The sequence below is a fragment of the Cygnus olor genome, chromosome 15 (assembly GCF_009769625.2).
Source record: "Cygnus olor isolate bCygOlo1 chromosome 15, bCygOlo1.pri.v2, whole genome shotgun sequence".
Taxonomy (NCBI): domain Eukaryota; kingdom Metazoa; phylum Chordata; class Aves; order Anseriformes; family Anatidae; genus Cygnus; species Cygnus olor.
The window spans coordinates 283,184-304,582 of NC_049183.1; the positions used below are offsets into that span (position 1 = coordinate 283,184).

At 38.5% G+C, this 21,399-nt stretch overlaps 2 protein-coding genes across 7 annotated transcripts; one reads left to right on the forward strand and one right to left on the reverse strand.

Moving 5' to 3' along the window:
- The first annotated feature begins 1,155 nt into the window (after window positions 1-1,155).
- BFAR (bifunctional apoptosis regulator) lies at window positions 1,156-8,603 on the forward strand. 6 transcript variants are annotated; one of them, XM_040574763.1, is made up of 8 exons: window positions 1,156-1,304; window positions 2,745-3,075; window positions 3,944-4,145; window positions 4,498-4,667; window positions 5,317-5,461; window positions 5,699-5,869; window positions 6,379-6,581; window positions 7,484-8,603. In XM_040574763.1, exons 2-8 carry the CDS (start codon window positions 2,810-2,812, stop codon window positions 7,674-7,676), a joined length of 1,350 nt encoding a protein of 449 aa, XP_040430697.1. In that variant the 5' UTR covers window positions 1,156-1,304; window positions 2,745-2,809; the 3' UTR covers window positions 7,677-8,603. The 6 variants fall into 6 exon arrangements, with proteins under 6 accessions (XP_040430697.1, XP_040430696.1, XP_040430699.1 ...); XM_040574762.1 differs by lacking the exon at window positions 1,156-1,304 and adding an exon at window positions 1,335-1,762; XM_040574765.1 differs by lacking the exon at window positions 1,156-1,304 and adding an exon at window positions 1,335-1,569.
- A 794-nt stretch (window positions 8,604-9,397) lies between these two features.
- LOC121078504 (phospholipase A2-like) lies at window positions 9,398-19,463 on the reverse strand. Its single transcript, XM_040574768.1, has 4 exons — window positions 19,088-19,463; window positions 14,999-15,164; window positions 12,126-12,232; window positions 9,398-9,616 (listed from the first exon to the last, which is right to left on the reverse strand). Exons 1-4 carry the CDS (start codon window positions 19,137-19,139, stop codon window positions 9,471-9,473), a joined length of 471 nt encoding a protein of 156 aa, XP_040430702.1. The 5' UTR covers window positions 19,140-19,463; the 3' UTR covers window positions 9,398-9,470.
- Between the last annotated feature and the right edge of the window lie 1,936 nt (window positions 19,464-21,399).

The window sequence follows — 21,399 nt, forward strand, 5'->3', positions numbered from 1 at the left end:
TTATGAAAATATAGCTTGTAATCTTAGTTCCTCAAAGCTCCCATTTTTTAATGACACAGGAAAAGATTGGCGGCTTTCCAAATGACTGGGTAGTCTTGAGAGAGAGCAGGGCAAACAGGTAATTACAAGGTTACATTGCTTTTTTTTGCTATGAAGCATTGGAAGTTTGCTGGTACAGACTTACCATTTACTCTGTGCTGATAGTGGAATTCTTCATTTTTATGAAAGCTGAAATCTGCTTTGGAGTCCAAAATCATTCCTATGATCCCTGAACCATTATAACTAAAATTGTGTTTAAAAAATCTAGCAATGGTGTGTATGCTTGAACATATATGCCTGCTTATTCCATGTCAATGGAAATTTGTTTAGTACCTTTAATATATCACTTTAAAGAAGGTCAGAATTGGATGCTCCTTTTTTATTCACAAACAGATCCAAGCAATAATAGCTGCAATATTGCTAACGGAACTCTACTTGCATGTGAAGAAGCAATAACTGGTAAGTAAACCAAATAAATATGCAAGTGTGGTATACAAGTATTGGATTGTTGCTCAAAGAGTTGATGAACTTCTCATCTATGTGTTTTTCTGTCCTGGAGTAAATCAGATTAGAGTAGTTCTAGAGCAAACAAAAATAGGACTGTGCATGTGTCAGCACAGGAACAATTGGCCTCTGGAGACACCTGGATAATACGGGAGAGGAAGCAATGAGAGGCTATTACTTTCATTATTGAAATAGGCTGAACTAATGGTAATGTGCGATATCTGGTTTGGGTAACTCAGATGTCATTTGAACTGGATTTGTAGGTTGTGCCAAGCTGAACATGAACAAAATCTGTATGAAAATGTTACTTCATATCACACAGTGAAAAATACATCTCAACCCTACTTAAAAAATCAATTTGTTTTGGACTCTAGTCAAAAAGAAATACAGTAAGGGAACAGAGACTGATATAAATATTTGTGAATGTGTGTTATATAGAGAAATACTCTCAAATGTGGTAAAAATAGCCTGTGTGAGCCAGCTCACTGCAGTATGCATTAGCGCTGCTGTTGAACAAGCCTCTAGAAGCCTAATTGACCTCTGCAATTAGCCCTCTAGATCTCAACTTGTGAAATAAACCTCGGACCACGTTTCCGTGAAGGAAGATGAGTGTGCAGACGTGCGTTCAGCAAACGCAGCCCAACTCACGAGTGTGGGAGCGCGTTAAGACGCGTTGAGAACGCGTAGCGGTGCCCTAGCATGGCGCAGCGCGGGGCTTAAAACGACACGAGTCGGGCCGGGCCTGGGTCTGACGGGGAGCGGTGGGTAGCGGAGCCGGCCGGGCTCTGAGGGTTCCGGGAGCTCTGAGAGGGCCGGGGTTAGCGGCGCGGCTCGCTCCCGGTGAGGGGAAGGCGGGTTTGAGGCGTGTCCGGCCCCGGCTGGCGCCGCTCCGGGGCGGGAGGAACAGAAGGGCGACCTGGGTCCGGGCCTCGGCTGAGGTGGCGGCGCCGAGGCGGGAGGGAGTGGGCGGGTAGCGGGGAAAACGCCGGGGGGAGCTGTGAGGCGCCTGCTGGGTGCTGAGGTGAGGTGGGTCTGCGGAGAACCCCGCTGCCTCTCCGTTTTAGAAAAGGAGGAGGACGTTTTCAGACGCAAAAGCTTGGTTTGGTTTCTTCCTCTTGGAAGTGATGTGTCGCTTGCTTTACGTAGCAAGCCGACAGCGTGTGCTTGGCTGGGAAGAGAAGTGGTGGTGAGCGCTCTGGGGAGCCTGGCTGCACTATGGGTATGTAGCGCTGTACTGCTTGTCGGGCTGCATTATTCTTTTTTCTTATATACTTGCGTGCTTACTTCTTTGTGTTGGGTCTGGTCTGCGTGGAAAGATGGTAACCCGGTAGTGAGCAGCAGTCAGATGGGGGAGAGCATAAGCGTATTTAAGTTTGTTAATGCCTGAGGGGAAAATCCTTCAGCCCTTGGTCCTTTCTAACATGTAATGATAAGTCATCTGGATCAATGTGTGTCCTAAGAAATTAGACACGACCAGTTGACAGAGTGTAGTAGGAACATAAAACAAATAGGATGATATTTTTGGCAAGCTGGGGGGGAAACTTACACTGGAAAAAATGTGGAAATCTTACACTTTTCTCAGCTGTGCCTTTTCAGAAATATCAGCAATGGGTAATTACTAGTAAAGAAGTTAATACAGAGCTCAGTCCTTCACTGAGATGGCAAACAGAACAATCCCTTATAATTTTGAGGCGTGTGACTTCATGAACTGGGGGTTTTTACATTGCCTAGCATTGGTCTTTGTTAAATTTTATTCCATATACTTGTAAAGAATAGTGCCAGAGTAAATTAGATCAAAATGTTGCACGTATTCTGGTGTTGGTTTTATTTTTTTATTCTCTTCTGGTATTTTCTAATGATGTTTCTTTTGATTTATTGGCCAAAATAAGATGGGTGTCTGAATCGGAGAGTTGGTGAGGTTTTTGGTTTCACTTTCATGTGCTACCTAACACTGGAAAAAAACATACAGGGAGACTGAGCTCAACACTTTACATCTAGAGTCTGATTTTGATTGTAGTTTGCAAAAAATATATATTTTTTGAAAAAGTATATCATGCTTCATTTTAGGAAGAGTTAAGTTAGTTACAAAGTTTAAAACTATAAGAGTGACAGATGTTACGATGATAAAATAAACTTCTTGCAATTCTAAACATATTTAGTAACTTTATTTTCTTATTGAGACTTATCTTGTTGCTTTGCAGAAGTAATGCTGTACCACATTTGAAGATCTGAGAGAGCTTTTGGTTTGCATAAGGTCTAAAAGAAAATGGAAGAAGATGAGACTTCACAAGGTGAACCTGAGAGGGCAGAAGTTAAAGCACATGCTACCCCTGAAATCAGTCGGCGAATATCAGTTAGTGAGTTCCATTGCCATTGCTGTTATGACATTCTGGTTTATCCCACCACCCTGAACTGTGGACACAGTTTCTGTAGACATTGCCTAGCGTTGTGGTGGGTATCCTCCAAGAAGAATGAATGTCCAGAATGCAGAGAAAAATGGGAAGGATTCCCCAAAGTCAACATTCTTCTCAGGTAATTGTAATGTGCTTTTCTTTAAAAATTTATTTCTAAAACAACCAAAATTAACTGTCTGGTTTCTTGAATCTGCTATAAATTTTTGTATTTTGTTGGTAACTTGAACTGTCACAAGGATGTTTAGAGCCAGAAGTCTTATACCTTCTTTGTTGTTTTTTTTTTTTTTTTAACTGTTCAAGCATGTTTTTCTGCGTGAAAGTAAAGTGTTGTTTCCTTGTTTTGTTTTTTCCCCCCCTTCTTGAATATTTTAGGGAATGGAGAGGAGCAGTCTTTTTTTTTAATTTATACCGAGACAATCGCATCTGTTAAAATTATTAGGAAATAACCAGTTATTTTAAGTTAGAAGAATCCTTGATAAGTTTGTGATTATTTCTGTAGTAAGAATTATTTATAGGAAGAAGCATGATCTGATGGCAGAAGAAAGCTCAAAACATCAAACTGTTGTCTTAAATTACCTACAAGTTCTTGTGGTGTGTTCAAGACAACCTTGGCCTACATTAATAGGATTTTAATAAATAGGTTATAGAATTGATGGTATCCTTTTATGTTGTTTCTTGCTTAGCATTTTGGAATAATCAAGGCATCCTAGTAGTGTACACAGTACTGAATTTATATATGAGATAAGGATTGTTGGTTTTAAATGTGAGATTTTTAACTTCCTCCATCTTTAAAAGCTAAGGAAAATACTGTTTTGAAGTAAATGGTTTAAGTTTAACTTTACTAAGTATCGTTAACTAATGTTGTCTTGCTTTCAAAGATGACAGTCTTTGGCAGAGGCTGGAAAACAAAAATCTTAAAATTAATCCCTTTTCTGAAAGCTAGGCCTCAATGGTTATAGGTCAATGACAAGTATTTTTCCCATTAGGGATGTTATTGAAAGACTCTTTTCTGATGCAATTGAACAAAGAAAAGAAGATATTCAACAAAACAGTGATGTAGCACGCAGCTTAGCAACCTTCCAAAAATATGGGAATGACCAGATTTCTACAGCTCCAAACACAGGAAGAATTAATCCTCGAGGAGGAGGGTTTTTCTCAGGCGTTCTGACAGCTTTAACTGGTGTAGCAGTAAGTTTCGTTGAGATGGTTCCATATTACTTATTCCATATACTTCATTTAATATGTAAATAAATATACTTAAATTACATGCACATAAAAAGGGTTGTATAGAAGAGACTTTGGCTGAGCTGAGTAAATAAGGTAGCAGAGTTGTTTGTCAGCAGCTATAATTGGAATATACAACAAATGGAAGTTAGACAACTTGGCTAAGACTCCAAGATAGTTCCTTGTAACCTAAATATTCTCTAGGGTTCTTAGCATGAAAGATTTTGCGTGTCAAGTCCCTCAATGCACATTTATTTGTATGATAATAAATTAGCTTTGCAAAGGATCTCTTTTTTTTTTTTTAATCTACCTATAGGTAGTACTACTTGGGTATCACTGGAGTAGCAGAGAATTTGAAGATGATCTTCTTGTCCACAAGCCAGTTGCTAAATGGACTGCTGAAGAAGTGATACTTTGGCTAGAGCAACTGGGCCCATGGGCTTCACATTATAAAGAGAAATTTCTGCTGGAGAAAGTGAATGGAAGGTGAGGGGTCTAATTGTCAGGAGTGGCTATCATTTGAGTGGACTGCTAGATGGTTTTCATTAGACATGGTATATTATGAAATGACCAGACTTTGTTCCATAGATAGTGGGAATATTCTATGGATGTAGCAAAGGAAAATACAGGAGATGTTTTAACACTTATAGTTGAAAACTTTAGTAGTAGACACTAAGCAACCTAACTGAAAATTTTCTAAGAACTTGTTTAAATACTAACAATGTAGACTGAAATGATACTGAAAGTAAAATTCTACTAATACATTATCTACCCCCCACCTTTTCTTTCTTGCGGAAATTAGTGCGCTATATGCATTGTTGCACTCCACCCAAGAGTTCTAGGTTTGATATCAGGAGACCAGACTAGATCTGTGATGTAATGAAGAATTGTGTTCAGTGATAGCCAACAAGCTGCTAAATTTGCATGCTGAAAGCAGGCAAGAGAAAACTTGAAGGATATTTAAAACCCAGGCTCTGAGATGCAGTTGATTCAGAACACTCCATGTGGAATGTAATCCAAAAGGTGGTACCTTCTATCAGTAGCTTATTGTTTCATTATGTAATTACTGATTTGTTAGTCATATCATTTTGGTGAAGAGTCACTGTTTACCTTCTGAATTCTTCTGCTCTTGTAGGCTCCTTCTCACACTGACAGAGGAGGATTTCACAAAAGAGCCTTACAGTATAGAGAACAATAACCATAGAAAAGCTATTATGGCGGAATTGGAATGTGTCAAAACTTTAGGTGTTAAACCACCACAGAACCTTTGGGAATATAAGGTAAATTCTGTATAAAGTCTGTGATCTATATAAAGTAATTTTAAAATGTATTTCAAAGACAATTCTTGTAAAGTCAAAAGCAGTGTTAAGGAAGTAGAATTAACTCTGAAAAAAAAAATATATATATAAAATGCCCAGTTTAATGAACCGTTGTATTTGAAAAACGATCTTTTTAAAAAGTCTAAGAACTGATGTGTCCCTTAATTTTTTCATCGTTCGAAATTTGATACCTTTCAGGCAGTAAATCCAGGAAAATCACTCTTTCTTCTGTATGCACTGAAGAGTTCTCCAAGACTCAGTATGTTATACTTATATCTATTTGATTATGCAGAAGCTTTCTTACCTTTCATCCACACAATTTGTCCTACGCAAGAAGACCAGTATGAAGATACTGTCACAAAATTATTAGTAAGTGTTCAAGTGCTGCATGGTTGAAGCAATTTAAGATTTAGTTGCTTAAAAGCATGATGTAATTATTCATCATTTCATCTCATTACCATTCAACTTTTTAAAAAGAAATAGTGTAAAGTAAATGGTTCCTCTTATTTTATTGAATGAGATTAACAGTGTTGTGACTACAACCTTTAGCAAGATATTTAAGGGTTTTAAACATGTGAAAATGATTATGATTCTTTTTTTTTTTTAAGGTCACATGACTGTAGAAAAACCTTTATCTGAAAATATCCGCACTTAAAAAATGGCATTATAAAGTCTGGACGCTTGTGATGTTTTATGCTACTCTAATGGAAATTACTGTGTTACAATGCTATCTACTAAAAAGCATAAAAAAAAGATTAATTACTGCTTTCAGTTTGTTTAAAAAACAAAAAACAGAGGAGTAGTGGAAATAAGCCAGCCAGTATTGTGTCTATTTAGTAGGAAATTGTTTAACTTTTTTTTTTTTTCCTAATTTACAGGACCTCAAAGATCCTACTTGGAAACAGTGGAGAGAATTCATTGTGAAGTATTTATTTTTGCCATACCAGTTGATAGCTGAATTTGCTTGGGATTGGCTGGATGTGCACTATTGGACATCAAGATTTATAATTGTAAATGCAATGCTGCTCTCTGTTCTTGAGTTATTCTCCTTTTGGAGGCTCTGGTCAAGAAGAGAATTGAAGTAAGTCTTATTGAGCTTGTTGAAGGGTTTAGGAAGTATGTGACCTTATAAACTGGAAAATAAGTCTCTGATTTCACAGTTGCTTACTGAAATTACAGTGTCTAACCACAACTCTGAGACTAATAAGAATATGTGAATCTAAATTTGCACATGCACTAATTTCCAGTCTTGAATATATTTCTTGCTGTGAATACTCGAAAGGATTTATTACAGCTGGTTTTACTGATCAGGTGTAGCAAATGCAGTAATGATAATATGCGTGTTCCTAACCGTTAGTTCTCAGGATAAGAGTTAATGTGTACCTGCCTTTTATGGTAACTGGTATTAACTGTCAGCTGAGAACTAAACGTGCAAGAATTCTGTCAAGATATACTTACAGTATAGTTACTAAAGGATGTATCCTCAACTTAGTTTAGTTAGACTGATATTACCTCTGATGGCAATCAAAATCGCTAGAAGTAACAGAAAAGTTACTGCTTTGGTCTTACTTCACGTGTATTAATATCACTTCATAATTGCCTGATCTTTTGTTTATAGTTTCTAGAAGTCGCATAGGAGAAGTTCTTGGTTTGACATATATGGGGTTTTCACTTTGTTTGTCAGCAGCTAGGGGGCAGAACATCTTCAAATGAGAACAGTATATGAACATAATCTATGACAAATCCAGAATTTTACCACTTTAACTGCTGTAGTTTGTAGTCTGAATAAATTGACTTAATACATCCTCACATAAAAAGTAGCATTACTATATTTAAGAAAGTTTCTATGGAGTGCAGAATGATGCTTTGCAGGTAATTGAGTAAGCGTTAAATAATTTGAGGCTGCAGCATAAATTAGCTTGTCTTAGAATGGTTAAAAACAAAACAAAGTTCCATTAAGCTTCTCCCTTTCCTTTTCCACAGGACTATTCCTCACAGAATGTGGAGACATTTCTGGAAAGTCTCAACCCAGGGTCTTTTTGTTGCTATATTTTGGCCTTTTATTCCTCAGTTTGTCTGCAATTGTTTGTTTTACTGGGCCTTGTACTTTAACCCAATTATAAACATTGATCTTGTGGTTAAAGAAGTAAGGCGTTTGGAGACACAAGTGCAGTGACTGGCATTAGAAATGTTGAGCTATTTAGTTTCTAAAAGTGGTTATTTGAAAGAAACTTTGCTTTTCTCCTTTACGTATGTGGCAGTGAAAATGTTGGATTACATTAACTTAAACATACAAAAAAGCCTTAAGGTAAGTTACTCTTAAACAGTTGATTCCAACTCTGAGGATGGGCTTTATTATCCAAAATTATATATATTCCTGATTTTGCCATTTAAAACTTAGTCATGTCATCATATTTTTGATCAAATCAAACTTCGCTATTCTGTCTTAAAATCGGTGTCTTCTGAACAACTACAGTGGTGTTTAACTTAGTATTTCATACCAAGGAAATGTGTTGCTCAGAACTTAAACTTGCCAAAGGAGAGCTCTTCCTGGATAGGCTTGATATTGAAAGTACTTCAGTGTTTTCAGCCTGCTTTACATGTGAAGTTGTGACTGTCAAATGCACGGTAAAGTTTGTTCTAGAATTCCCCCTGTTAAAGGCAAAGACTGAGTTTTCTTGCCCTTTGGAAGATATGGTGATTTGCCATTCAATTTGCTTTGTTTTGTTCAGATCAGTTAGATTTCATCAATAGCTTCTTTAATGCTCTCCTCTTAAAGTCTGTTGCTAATCCTTAAATTCAGGGTTATCTCTTAAAGGGATTATTTTGGATAAGTGACCTGACACTGTAATTATGTCTTACTGCAATATAAGGTGTGTATCTAGAACTGTGAGTGAATGTTGACTGGAAAGTTATTTTGTATAAACTGGATTGCCATTTATTAATGTATTGTTTTTTTTGACTGAAGCAGAAGCTCTTAGATATTCAAGAGCTGCGTCGCCTTGCATTATGTTGTTGATTTTTTTCATTTGTTATCATTAATATGAACTTTAAATCTGCCTATGAATATTTTTAAAGATTAAAGGTACATTTTTAAATCCTAGGCCTTCCTAAATAAGTTTTATTTATTTTATATCAAAGTGCTTGACGTTTTCTTTGACAGTAAATGCTTGAAAAGAAAAAACTATGTTGGGCAATTTTTAATACAGGTAGGACCTCTGAAGTAGAGTGAGATACGAAAGTTGAATTAGGTTTCCTAATAAACGTTTAATATGGACAGAGGGGCTTTTTACGCTGATGCTGTCACTTCGTGCATTTCTTCCTGTCAGTTCAAATGTAACAAATGTTAAGATAAATGTTAGTGGAAAAGTGTGGTTTGTATCTTACATTCCAGTGAAGCGAGGATGGAAAATTTGTGGTGAATGATATCATGAAGCTGAATATAAACCAAAAAATATTAGATATTAGGAAGGAATTCTCCACTATGAGGGTGGTGAGGCCCTAGCCCAGGCTGCCCAGAGGAGCTGTGGGTGCCCCATCCCTGGCAGTGCCCAAGGCCAGGCTGGATGGGGTTTGGGCTTTGGGCAGCCTGGTCTAATGGAAGGTGTCCCTGCCCATGGCAGGGGTTGGAACTGGGTGGTTGTTAAAGGTCCTTTCCAACCCAAACTATTCTGTGATTCAAACAAATTTTAAGTCAGTTACTCATTAAACTGATAAATACTAAATAGGAATTTGAGGTTAGTAAATAAACGCTTACACCAAACTACTGAACATGCTTTTTTAGTCCATGTATTGTAGAAGTTAAATTAGAAGGTAAATGTTTACTTCAGCCATTCTGGGATAGAGAAGCTAGAGTGGCAGGAAGGAGAATCAAGAAAGTGAAAAATCATTTCTTGTCAATACTGTGACAAAAATAGTCTTTTTAGTTTTAAATACATACAGAGTTGTCATAAAGGCTGATCTTTTGTACCTAATATCTACACACAGGCTGAATCTCACCACACATAACATCTGGCCACAAAAGGTACTTTGTATGATAGGGAGCTTTAGAAAAACATTTGGCAGCTTCACTATCGCATTCACATGCCATTTTTTGACACTTGTCTTCTATTGATTCTGAAAGAAAACAAATAAGTTTGATATTAGTTTGAAGTAATTAGAAATAACAAATGGACCTACAACAATTGCTACTTCCTGTTCTATGTTTGCCAGATAAGTAACGCAATCTTTTACAAAACAGCAATCATGCTTTATTTTATTCTTGTAGTTCAAATGCAACAGGAACTGTACTGAGCTTTAGTAAGACAGTTCTTTTGTGTATTGGAAAATCTGTTGTATTTAGACTAAGCTCCATGCAAGGACAGCTCAGCAATAGAGGATACATAAGCATGGTTTGCTTTAGCAAAAGTTCTCTACCTTCTTTAGAAAAGGAACTCTGGTAGCTAATTCCTCTTTAGAAAGTGGTATGTAACCCTCCTTGCCTGCCCTTTTGCTCTAGTGAAATTTGAGTTTGGGAAGAAATTTCCATTTCACGTATACTTTACTCTATTAAAGGATGTAGCATTAAAAATTATCTATGTGTAATAAAGAATGCAAAGGTGTTCCATCTTCAGCTTATAGCTTATTCCCCCCCCCCCCCTTTTTTTTTATTAAGGTATTCTATAAGAAGCTAGGTAAAGTGTGTTAAAGTACAATAAAATCCATCTCTGGCCATGTTTGTTTTGTAATTGTAGTCCTTACAGAAACTTAGTAGGGTTTTTTGGCATGAATTCTTTCTTCTAGCATTAACATTTCTTGTTGGCATGAACAGTTTCTTCCACAGCAGTATATTTTAGTCTTATTGTGCCAACCCAGAAATGCGATTTTTTTTTTTTTCCTGCAGCAGTCTGTAAACTGAAAAATTTTTGATTGTTTTGCCAGAGTGTGAAAGCTTACCTCAATCACTGCTTGAGATTTGTCTAGGAGCAGAACAAGCATTCAGTTTTGTGATGAAGAAACTCACGTTCTGCTATGAAATGGGACTGTTCTTAATGTATATACGTTGATGTTGTAACTAGCTACAGTACAAGCTTCTTTTAGTGTAAGAAGCATAAATGACTTAGCAGCATAAATAAAACATTAATTGAGAAGAATGGAGAAGAAAGAACTACTCTTTTTTTTTTTGGGGGGGGGGGGGGGGGGGGGTTATTGCTCCAAACTTAACTTTCTCAATGGTATGCCAGCTATTTTGTTATTTTGTTCCAACTTTATTTCTTGCTGATATGCGTATTGTCTTGGCTAGTATTTCAAAATGTCAGCTTCTGGTCTGGAATAGGAGCAGAACCTTTACAGCCAAATATAGGCTGACTGTAATTTGACTGTTAGATAGTTTGAGAGAGAAGATGCTTAGCACTTCTGGAGCAGAGGAGGAAATTACTCAGAGTAGAGAGTCTATATGAGCTAGATGCTTGGGCAAAATAGGGGTTGAATGAAAAGGAGGAAAGAAAATAACATCAAAAAACTTCATCTGATTTCAGGTCAGGCAAATACATTAAATTGAGTTGTGAAATGAGCGTTTATCTTTTGTATTCTCTGAATGACCTACTCTGCTACCTGTAAAATACGTCAGTCTGAGAGTCAGACTTGTAAACAAATTTATAAAAGGGCCTGCATTTTTGCAGTGCAAATAATAAGCTATTAAGCTGATTTGTATTCTGGGTAGTAGCAGACAGTTACATGCAAAGTAACTTTGACTTAAAGCTTAAAAAAAAAAAGGCTTGCAAAGCTTGGGGGCTTCTTAGGTGTTATAGCTTCAAAAAGTTCTTTAAGTATATCTGAAAACACTGGGTGTTGTAAACAAATCATGTAAAAGACATGCTGCTTCTCCCTATTACATATTTTTGTTTAATTTCTTTAACATCTCTTTGTCCCTCCCTTTTACACTGTAGCTTGGCATGTATTACATATACATGTATGTATTTCGGAGCAATCAAACAAGTTTTATCAGGCTGAATTTTCAAATTTACATTTTATGGCTTGTGGACATGCTATTTCAATAAACAGATATACTCATCAAATAACTTATTGCCTTAGTGTTTGAACTTTTAAGTTTTAATTGCAGTCACTTGTGCATTGCAGTCACTAGTAATGTGGTGTGCAGTCAGTCAGTGGTAAGTATGCCAAAAATGTGTACATTGTCAACTTAGAAATGGTATATAATATTTTCTGCTAAGTGTAAAAATGATCCTTTTTAAACAGCTGTAATTTTCTGGCCCCGTTTGTAGTTGCTTTCCAGTTGGAGACCAGCAAGGCATAGCATAGGTTCCTTAATATATATATATACGTTACACAGCTTGAGTGAAAACAGGTGGGTTGGTTTGTTTATTTTTGAAGTGTTTTCTGAAAAAATAATAGAAACTTGTAGATCAGAATTTTGCTTGGTTATGTCAGCAGGTGGGGATTTTAAAAAAAGAAATTGCATTCAGTGGGCATAGCCATGCCTTCTAGAAAAATAGCTTACCCTGCAAAGAGGTTGCAAAAGGAGGGAAGGCAAAATAAGGATTTTGGAGTTAAGTGTCTTTCTATGAAGTCCATGAGGCAATCAGTGCAAGTAAAACTAAACCCAAAAACGTAACTGTCCACTCACCACACACAGCAATGTTGTCTTCACATTCCCAGTGGTAACTTTCTATCTTGGGGTGACAACCTGCTCGTTCTGCCTTACCATAGCAGCAGTCATGGTTAAAGCAGCACCTGAGAGAAACGGAAACGGGTTTGCCTTAATTCATACTGTGGTAATTTAAGTGACATAATCCAGATGGTTTTTATCAGCATATTTTGTAGGTTGTAAAGTAATAAAACAGTCAATGTATGAATGTGCAACGAGTTGCCTAACAAGGAATCAAAACAGGATAACTGTTTAACGGATAATATAGACATTAAGTATTCTTTCATGTAATAAACGATGAGGGGAAAAAAGTGTCTGATACGCATTGATTTAGTTGAACTTTCCCTTTGCATCTGTAAGAATCTTTCAAGTATTCTCAGTTTTAAACAAAATGCCTACTTCATAGCCTATCCCCTCCCTTTTAGCCCCTTTCAAGAAGATGATTAAACACCAGAATAGTTTGTCAGATAATAAGTGACTAATTTTTCTTATTGATGGCTTTGTAACAATTTCGGGGGGGGGGGGGGGGGGGGGGGAGAGAAAATTTGTTAGGCCATAGCATGCTACCAAAAATGTCTTTTCATGGCGAAGTCCTTAGATGGTGCAGGTGAATTGTTCAGTAATGCATAGGCATGGCTGCAGTTTAATGTCATATACCTAAAACTGTTTGCTCCCTATCATACAAAAAAATGGAAAATTACCCCAAATCATGCTTTCAAGGTTATTCTTTTCACATTTGAGACAATGAATTCATAGACTTTCTATCACACTGTGGAACTAAACAGTATAGGTAAGTGTTAATGGCATATTTTAATGCTTAAAAAAATAATTACTCATATGGTGTGGAGACACTGCAAGCCCAGAATAGCATGTAGGGAAGGACCTGAATTCAGATGGATAGTTTGCAAGTCTTTGCTGCAGACTGTTTTTCTTCCTCAGTGGAAGAACAGGATACATCGGCAAGCTTTTTGCATTCAGTCATTCGGTTACCTCCTGGTAGCCTACAACCATCATATTACAGTATGTATGTGATGTTTAGCAATGGTGTTTAGGTTGCCTGAGGAATCTGTTTGCTAGAGAGCTCACGGCATTGACTTTTTCTCACTTGGAATGACTATTTTTGTATGCTCGTTAAATAATTACTTGGTAATTTTACACCAATCTTCATTTAAACATCCTGCAGTACTTTACAGGCATTTTGCTGTTCAATTTTTAAGTAGCTCGATACATCCATTTTATATGTATGAGTAAGTCTCTTCCAAGAAACAAAAGAAAAAAAATGGACTCAGAGTCTTCATAGCAGGACTAAGGTAAATAAACCAGGAAGTATGGCTTTTTCTTTTTTTTGCCACAGTTCAGTCTATCTTCATGTCTTTACAGAAATAGCAGTCTTATAAGAATGCATCTCTTAAATTTTTAGAATAACTTTAGACCTAATTTAAGGATTTAATAAAAAAAGCAAATGCTTCTGGATTTTAGATGTCTTATAAAAGCAATAAAAATTGTCTCCATTTGAAAGTTTATTTTTGTGATAGGTATAAATTTAAATTGCAGTAAGTATTATACAAATAATTCCATTACAGACATTCTTGCTTCAGATTAAGTATTTTTGTAATTTCACTTAGATTGTTTTCAGACCTAATTCTGAATGTAAACAGTTCACAGTGTAGCTCATAACTGTAAGAAATACAACTTGGTAAGAATGTTTGATGCTAGATGTTAATTAGCGTCAAATGCTAACTTGGTCAAATGCAGAAGCAGAGTAATAAGTACAGTCACTTCTGGCTTGTTCTTAATGTTACATAACTGTGGTTTGTGCAGAATAAGCTTCTTGCTATTATGGGACTTTCATAAAGTGAGAAATAGACCCACAAGGAAAGATTAGCAAACTATAGATGCTTCACCACTATCTTTGGGTATGCAAGTAACTAGAACTAATAACAGATCCTTCTTTTCATGTGTTCCCAGCCATAAAGCAGCAACCACAAAAACTCTCTTTTAAAACAACAGAACTTATGTGCAAAAGTTTGAAACACATATGAAAAGATTCTAAAAGTTTAAGGTTTGAACACAACTACTCTGTGCAAAAAAACTCAGATGCAAGCTTTCTGTATGACTTCCTGTATGTTCTACCCCAAATGTGAGTATCAGGTGTTTGTTTTAATTTGTTTTACAATATAATATGTTTGGAAAGTGATAACCAAGAGGTAACATATGGTGGGGAAATTTATTGTTATAATGATAACCTTGAAAATGTAAAACTTTTATTTAACTGCTATAACCATGAAATCATCTCCCTGACAGCTAACGTACAATTATTAGTTAAATTGATGGTAGTCAGTATAATGAGGTCTCATACTAAATTTAAAAGGACTGGTTTTATAATTATTTTAGTAATGATTCATAGCTCCTCATATTCAAAAGTTATTTTTCACAGGTTGAATTTTGCACAACTTTCTATGTACTATTTTGAACACTAATAAAATGGGATGGATAGAAGTGGAATCAAAAGACTTGCGATTGGGACTTGTTAAATAGAGAGTTTGAATGTTTGAGCTTTTAAAACTCTTCTAAGAAGACTTCAGTTCTTCAGTTTTTGGCCAAGCAGCAACAGCAAGAAAACTCAGTTGCACTGTGAAGCCGATATTAATGCAGTAAGAGTTTGAGATAAAGACTCAGGTAGGTCTACAGTGATACTATTTTAATACTTCAGAGTTTCTTAGCATTCTGAAGTGTGTTTAGAGTCAGTTCCCTTGTTGATGTTAAATAGGCCTAATTCATATTTCAGTCCTTTTTCTCTGTCATTTGCAAGTATTCAGCACTTTGCTACTCAGATAAATAGTTACTCTTACCAATCTACTCCGTCCTTGGGCCATCCTCTTCCTCCCAGTCCACAGTAGCATCCATAACGTAGGTAGGCAAAAGGAGATCGTCCTGTAGTACATCTAATGGCTCCGGCTAATTCTAGAATTCCTCTTCTATTCCTTAAACGGGCTTCCCCAAGAGCGCCTCTATAAACTGTGGAAGAAAAACTTTGCGTTGAATCTAATGTGCAGACACAGTCATTGATGTTATTAGTATTTATTTTAACTTTGATAATATATGTCAGTACTTTGAAATAATACTCCATTCTCTTTTTGAAACTCTGGGGCACAGTGATTGACTGTCCTTGACCCAATCCCTTTTCCCCCACTTGGTAGTGAGCAGAATACTGAACAGCATTCAGAAAAGGTGTTGTGTTTGCCTCCCATAAAGGCAGCATATAATGACAGACTTCAGTCATTTCTGTTCTTAAAACTGGCTAGAGCTAGCGTGTTCTGTGGTCTAGATCCACAAGTCTGCTAGGACTAGATGCCCTAAGTGATGATTTTCTCCTTAACCTAAAATGCAATTTTGCCTATGTTATTACTTTATATAAAATTCACACTTGTACAAGTATATCCTTTTTCATGGGGTTCTTTTTTTCCACTAAAGCATCCTAATTTCTAGGCCAAGATGCCAAATAACTGATTTTACTGGGGGAGGGAGGAATTTCTGTTGTTGTAATATGTTGAAGGGATGAAGGGTGTGTGTATAAATTTGGGAGGGAATTCTTTTTGTTGATGTATGTGAAGGTTGTGAAGACTGTATGATTAATGTATATTTTAATAATTCTCCATCAGGGAGCGGAGAAGAGTGTGGGTGCTTGGAATCATTTACAGGGAAGTTAGAAAAAAGGTTGTTTGTTTAAGGGATTCTCACCATCATTTCTACAGAGCAAGAGTATTCAAGGACTTTATTGTAGCCATCAGTTCAATACTAAAGCAGTTAGGTCCTGGGAAGGAGATAAACGTTGGGACACCATGTGACTCTTTTTAGGGCTTCAGGTCATCCTTCAGTTTCAGCTAACACATCAAAGACCCTGGATGGTAAATAGGCAGCATTTCCTTGCACTGAAGGCTCCAACCTATTTTCAGCAATTTTTAAGTCTTAAGTTATTTTTATACCAGCATTGAAAGCATTACCCTTGCTATCAGTACAGGTTCAGTAAATGCCCGGAAAAAAATGTTGCAGTAAGGCTGCAGCATTACAAACTAAAACAGCTTATAATCTTTAAGTGTTTAGTTTTGCTAGTCCTGTAGCTAGCCAGTAACAACTGAAGGAACCATGTTAGTGGTTAATGGCAAAGCCGGGTTTGCTGTACATGATGTTAGTAACTCTGACGAAACCCCAGAAGCAAGTGAAGGATGTACAGAGTGCATCTTGGTTCTTGGCTGCTGGGGAAGGAAGGTATAGGAGGGCTACAAGACAGAAAGAGAAAGGTAAGAACTTCCAAATCATATTCCTGGTTGCATCACAGAGTTGTCTGCTAACTTCGGAGAAATCACAATCCCTTATTTAAATCCAGGTAAAATGGAAGTGATGAACTGTCTACTCCGTGGCGAGCTCAAGTATAATTTTTTTGAAGTGTGCCACCTAAGTTAAAAGGAAATGAAATCTTTATCCTTGGATTTTCTCTGTTACAGCATCTGGACTTCCAGGTATAAAGCAAGGCTGTATTGTACCAGATGCTCAGAACGAGGCTGAAAGAAAGGTTTGTCCCAAAAGCTTTATAACCCATGTATAATAAAAGCAATGAAGGATGCTCCTAGAACCCACATAATGACAGAAACAGGAGGAGTATTGGCACGGAAATGATAGCATTAGTGTATCAGCAACACAATAAATGTTTACAAAATTTTATCAGAACTTCCATGGAATAAAGCCAAAGAAAATGTTAAAATTTCAGCTGCTTCTGTTCTCAAAAGAAAGCTTTACAGACAAGTATTTGGAGATTAGGGGGGGAAACAAAACTAACAAGAGATCAGCAAACTCACGTTTAAATGGATGTGATGTACCTGATTTAGAAGTAAAGGTTGAAGGAAAAACAATACTATACCAATTCTAAGATTACTCTACACATAAAAATAGCAGATGGGGACACAAACAAACACAATCTATGCAGTTCTATGTGATTCTAATGAATAAACCGCAGAGATTAAAAGCCAAGAGGTGACTTTCTGAAGAGTGAAATTAAGTTAACAGTAAAGACAGCCTGAGAGAAAGTAACAGTAAGTAAGCACATTATGTTGGTGTCCTGCCTGATTTCAAATCAGTAATTTTGTTGCCCAAATTGGAGTCCTGCCACGTTTGGAGAGTTTAAACTTCATTGTACCCTCATGGTTTGTCACCTGTACGAGCTCTTCAGCGTTTTGATTGTGCTGTACATGGTTATAGAATCATAGAATACTTTGGGTTGGAAGGGACAATGTAATAACTAACATGTTTTTGTGAGATGTTTTCTGCCTCAGGAATGGCCTTTATCACCTCATCTTGTTGCCCAGACTACTGATATGCTATCTCTATGAACTGTGGTCGTGTGTAAACTCCTTTGAACAGATAAATTTGCCTGATACTGTGGACCAAGCATTGAGAAACAGGTAAATTGCATTTCCCTTCCTCCTCGCTGCCTACGGAAGGGGTGACTGCGATGCTTGACTCAGCCGTCGGGCTGAAGCCAGGCTCTCTCTGTAATGATTGCTCTAGGCTGGCACAAGCAGTGAAACAGTCTTTCATTGTTTTCCTTAATGTTCTTGCTGAGGTTTGGACTGTGCAAAGGATGAAGTCTTGGAGGATGATCAAAATGCAGAAGGAATAATAGGGGCACGCGGAGGTGAGGAAGTAGAATTGGGGCAGTGAGCCTGGTGGAACCTTAAGTTGGCCCCATTATGTAAGCACATTACCTTGTGGTCTTTAATCAGGTGACTTTTTTTTTTCCCCAGATCCCTGATTCATTCTGTACAGAGGATCTGCTGTAAGAACAGGTCAAGGCTCTTGTCCTTAAGATCTTTCTATTTGTGAGATTTGGTTTGCTGAATTTCCAAGTGGTTTAAGAATGTGTGGAGAAGTGCAAGGAGACAAAAGCCAATCTCTTAGTTAAGGCAGCTGGATGCTATTCTGGAAAACTGGATTTTATCCTTACAGCTGTTAGAGAAGTTCAGCATGAGGTTAGTTTTAACCCTTTAAAACAATGCCTCTGGATGGTCCCAGCCTGCTGAATATCTCAGGGCTAGAGAAACAAACTACAAGTGTACTGCTGAGAGCCAGGCTTTAAGCAGCTGACGTTCCCTGTCATTTAAAGGAGCACAAAAAGATTGGGTTCTGTCGTGTCAGCACGGAAACCTAAAATTAGTGGATGCTTTTTTTGTGTGTTAACTTAGCTACCTATCTGTAAAAGAGGGATGATGATGATGATGATAGTATAGTTTCACAGAAGCGTGGAGTAAGTACATTCAGGCACTATGCTGATGAATACCTCAGAAAATCTATGAGGAAATGAACTAAATTATTACAACTGGTCTCTAATATTGTTTAAGAAACAGGACGTTAATTTAATAAGTAGGAGACAAAAAAAAAAATAATTAAATACCTGCTAAGTGAGCAGTCTGTTATAGTCAGGTACGAGGCAGGGGTCCTTTAATTATATTCCCATACCGTAACTTACTCCCGAGGAATGAGTCGTTCTCTATGAATAACCCCGCTGTGGCTGTGCAGACAACCCTAGCACCAGCAATTCCTCGCTTCAGAACTGCTTTGTGTCTCGGGTGTCTTACCCCCTGAGATGGGTATGGTAAAACATCCTGCCTCTGTAGAAAGGTTTTTACACCTGCAGTCGGCTTTTAGGTACCAAACTTTCACACAGTTTGCCCATTACTGATGAACTTTCGTTAACAGAGGAAAAAAAAAAAAAAGGCAGCGAAGCTCCCCCCAGACTCCCCAAGAAGTTCCAAGCAGCGAAGCTCCCCCCCAAGAAGCGAAGCCCCCGGCCCAGCAGCTCCCCTGGTCGGGGGCAGGTCTCGGGCCGGGGTCGCAGCCCCTGTCCCACTGCCCCCGGGCCCCGTCCCCAGCCGCAGGGCACTCACCGGCCGGCGGCAGCAGCAGCAGCAGCAGCAGCGGGCCCGGGCGGGGCGCCATGGGCAGCGGGGGCGGGCAGCGCGGCCTCGCTCTGCGACCGCCGTGCGGGACTGAGCCGGGGCCGCCCCCGCCGGCCCTAAGAGGCTGCCCCCAGGCCGGGCACCGCGCTCCCGAGAAGGGAGGAGCCGCGCTGGGGGCCCCGGCTGAGCGGGGACAACCCCGCTCCTCTCTCGGTGCGGCTCAGCCTCGAGGCGAGGGGCCGAGCGGCTCGGCTCCGCTGCGGGGTGGTGCCCAGCGCCGGGTTCGTGCGCTGAGCCGGGAGGCCGGGGAGGCAAAGCTGCCCCTGCTGCTGCACCCGCCCGCGGAGCTGCCTGTGGGCTCCGCAGCTCGATCGAAGGGACTTTTTAACCTTCCCTCTGGCAAAGCAGGCTTATACTGAGGGCTCGCGCTCTCTCTCTCTCTTTTTTTTTTCCTCTTCCAGATCATTTCCTTTTTGTATATGCTTTTCCTTCCAACTCTTGGAATATTTTGCAAAATCTACAGGTGGGTGTCACATTCCTATCATGGTGTCATTGCCCTTCTCAACACACAGACAACACCGCTTGCTTTTACATCACTTTTCTTTGCTGCTACGTTCCAGGTATTTCATCAGAGTTTTTATTGTTGCACTGAAACCAGTGCATTTCTTGTGAGTTCAAGCAACTGGGACCCCTGAAATCTTGTGTATTGATTTTTTTTTTTTTCCCCCCCTCTCTCTCTTTCATGTGTAGTATTATTACATTTCAGTATACCACCTCCATTGGATCCCACGGAGACTGACTGTTTGGATAAAGGAGAGAGGAGAAAAAGAGTTGGGGTTCTTTTGGTTGGTTGGTTGATTTTTTTTTTTTTTTGTGGTGTTTGTTTTGCTTATTTGTTTTCAACAGGATTTACCAAGAACTTGTTCTTGGTCACACCATTTTACTATTGGAAAGCAGCTTGTAGTTTTGTAATGAAGGCTATTTTCACCAAAGAAATAAAATGTTTTTGGATGTGTATATTGAAGAATAATTCTACTTCTGCATTAAAATACTGCTTTCTGCTTCATACCGCTCCTCTTTAATCAGGAGGGAAGTGGAAAATCATATGTGGTCTGATTCCAAAAGACAGAAAGCATGCACAGACAGATCGGGTTTGTTTTTGTTATGTTCTCATTAATCCACTCTCTGTGAACTGTTGGTGTTGGTACAGAAGTTAGGGTAGCATGGGATAAATGTGGAAGCACATCAGCTGAAGGTAGGATATTGACATGCCTTTGCACACCTGACACAACTTTGTGCAACTGCCTGCAGAACACCAGAAGCAGTTTGTTAGCCAGGCAAGGCTATGCCTTGTGCCCGAATAAGCAGATGCACTCATGGCGTGAAGTTTTCACAAACCAGAAAGCGTGGTTTCCAGCTCGAGAGGCATTATGCCGAGGCATAGACATCGATAGTTCTGGATCCTGCTGGAGGCTCACTCTGTGACTGTGCCTTCCTGCTGATCAATGCCAAGCAGCTTCTGATACAGGGTGCTACTGAGCGCTGCCAGCAGCTCCTTCTGTCCCTACCTCGTGGCTGTTCTGAGCAGAGCGGAGCACAGCTACTGCTGTGCCTCCTGGGGAGCTGGACTTGCATGCTGGAAAAATGGGATCTCTGGCAACCATAACCGTTTTCGATGATCTTGAAAAAGTTTTGCTAATATACGAGTCATAGCAGATAATCCATCTGTTTGGAATAGATTCTATTTATTTATTTTTATTTGAAGATTTTGTTGCTACTGCCATCAACTGGGTCAAAGCAATTTTCTTATTACTCATGGAGTCACACTGCTAATTACTGTTACGCTATTTTTATATTGTCACTTATACATTATTTGTTTACTGACTCTTCCGGTCAATAAGTCACACCTATTAGAGTGTTTTAATAGTGTTCAACATCAGTATAGTGAAACTTCCAGTTGAACAGTATCCCATCCAACATACCACTGGATATGACAATAAAAACCATATCCAGGGGAGCAACACAAATTGAATGTCATGTTTGCTCTTCAGGAGACTGCCTGATGCAATCAATGTGCTGGTGCACCTGATGTTGGTTTAGTACAGCTTATGTGGATTTTTCATCTAAGCTGGCTAATTCTTCTCTCATTCTCATATGCATGTTATCCAACTGTCACAAAATTTCATGCTATTAACATTTAAGTGTGGTGGTATGTGCAGAAATAATACATAGAGTAATAGATAAATAATACACTGCTGTAATACTTTGTATCTGTACATACTGAATAGTTTGTATGTGAA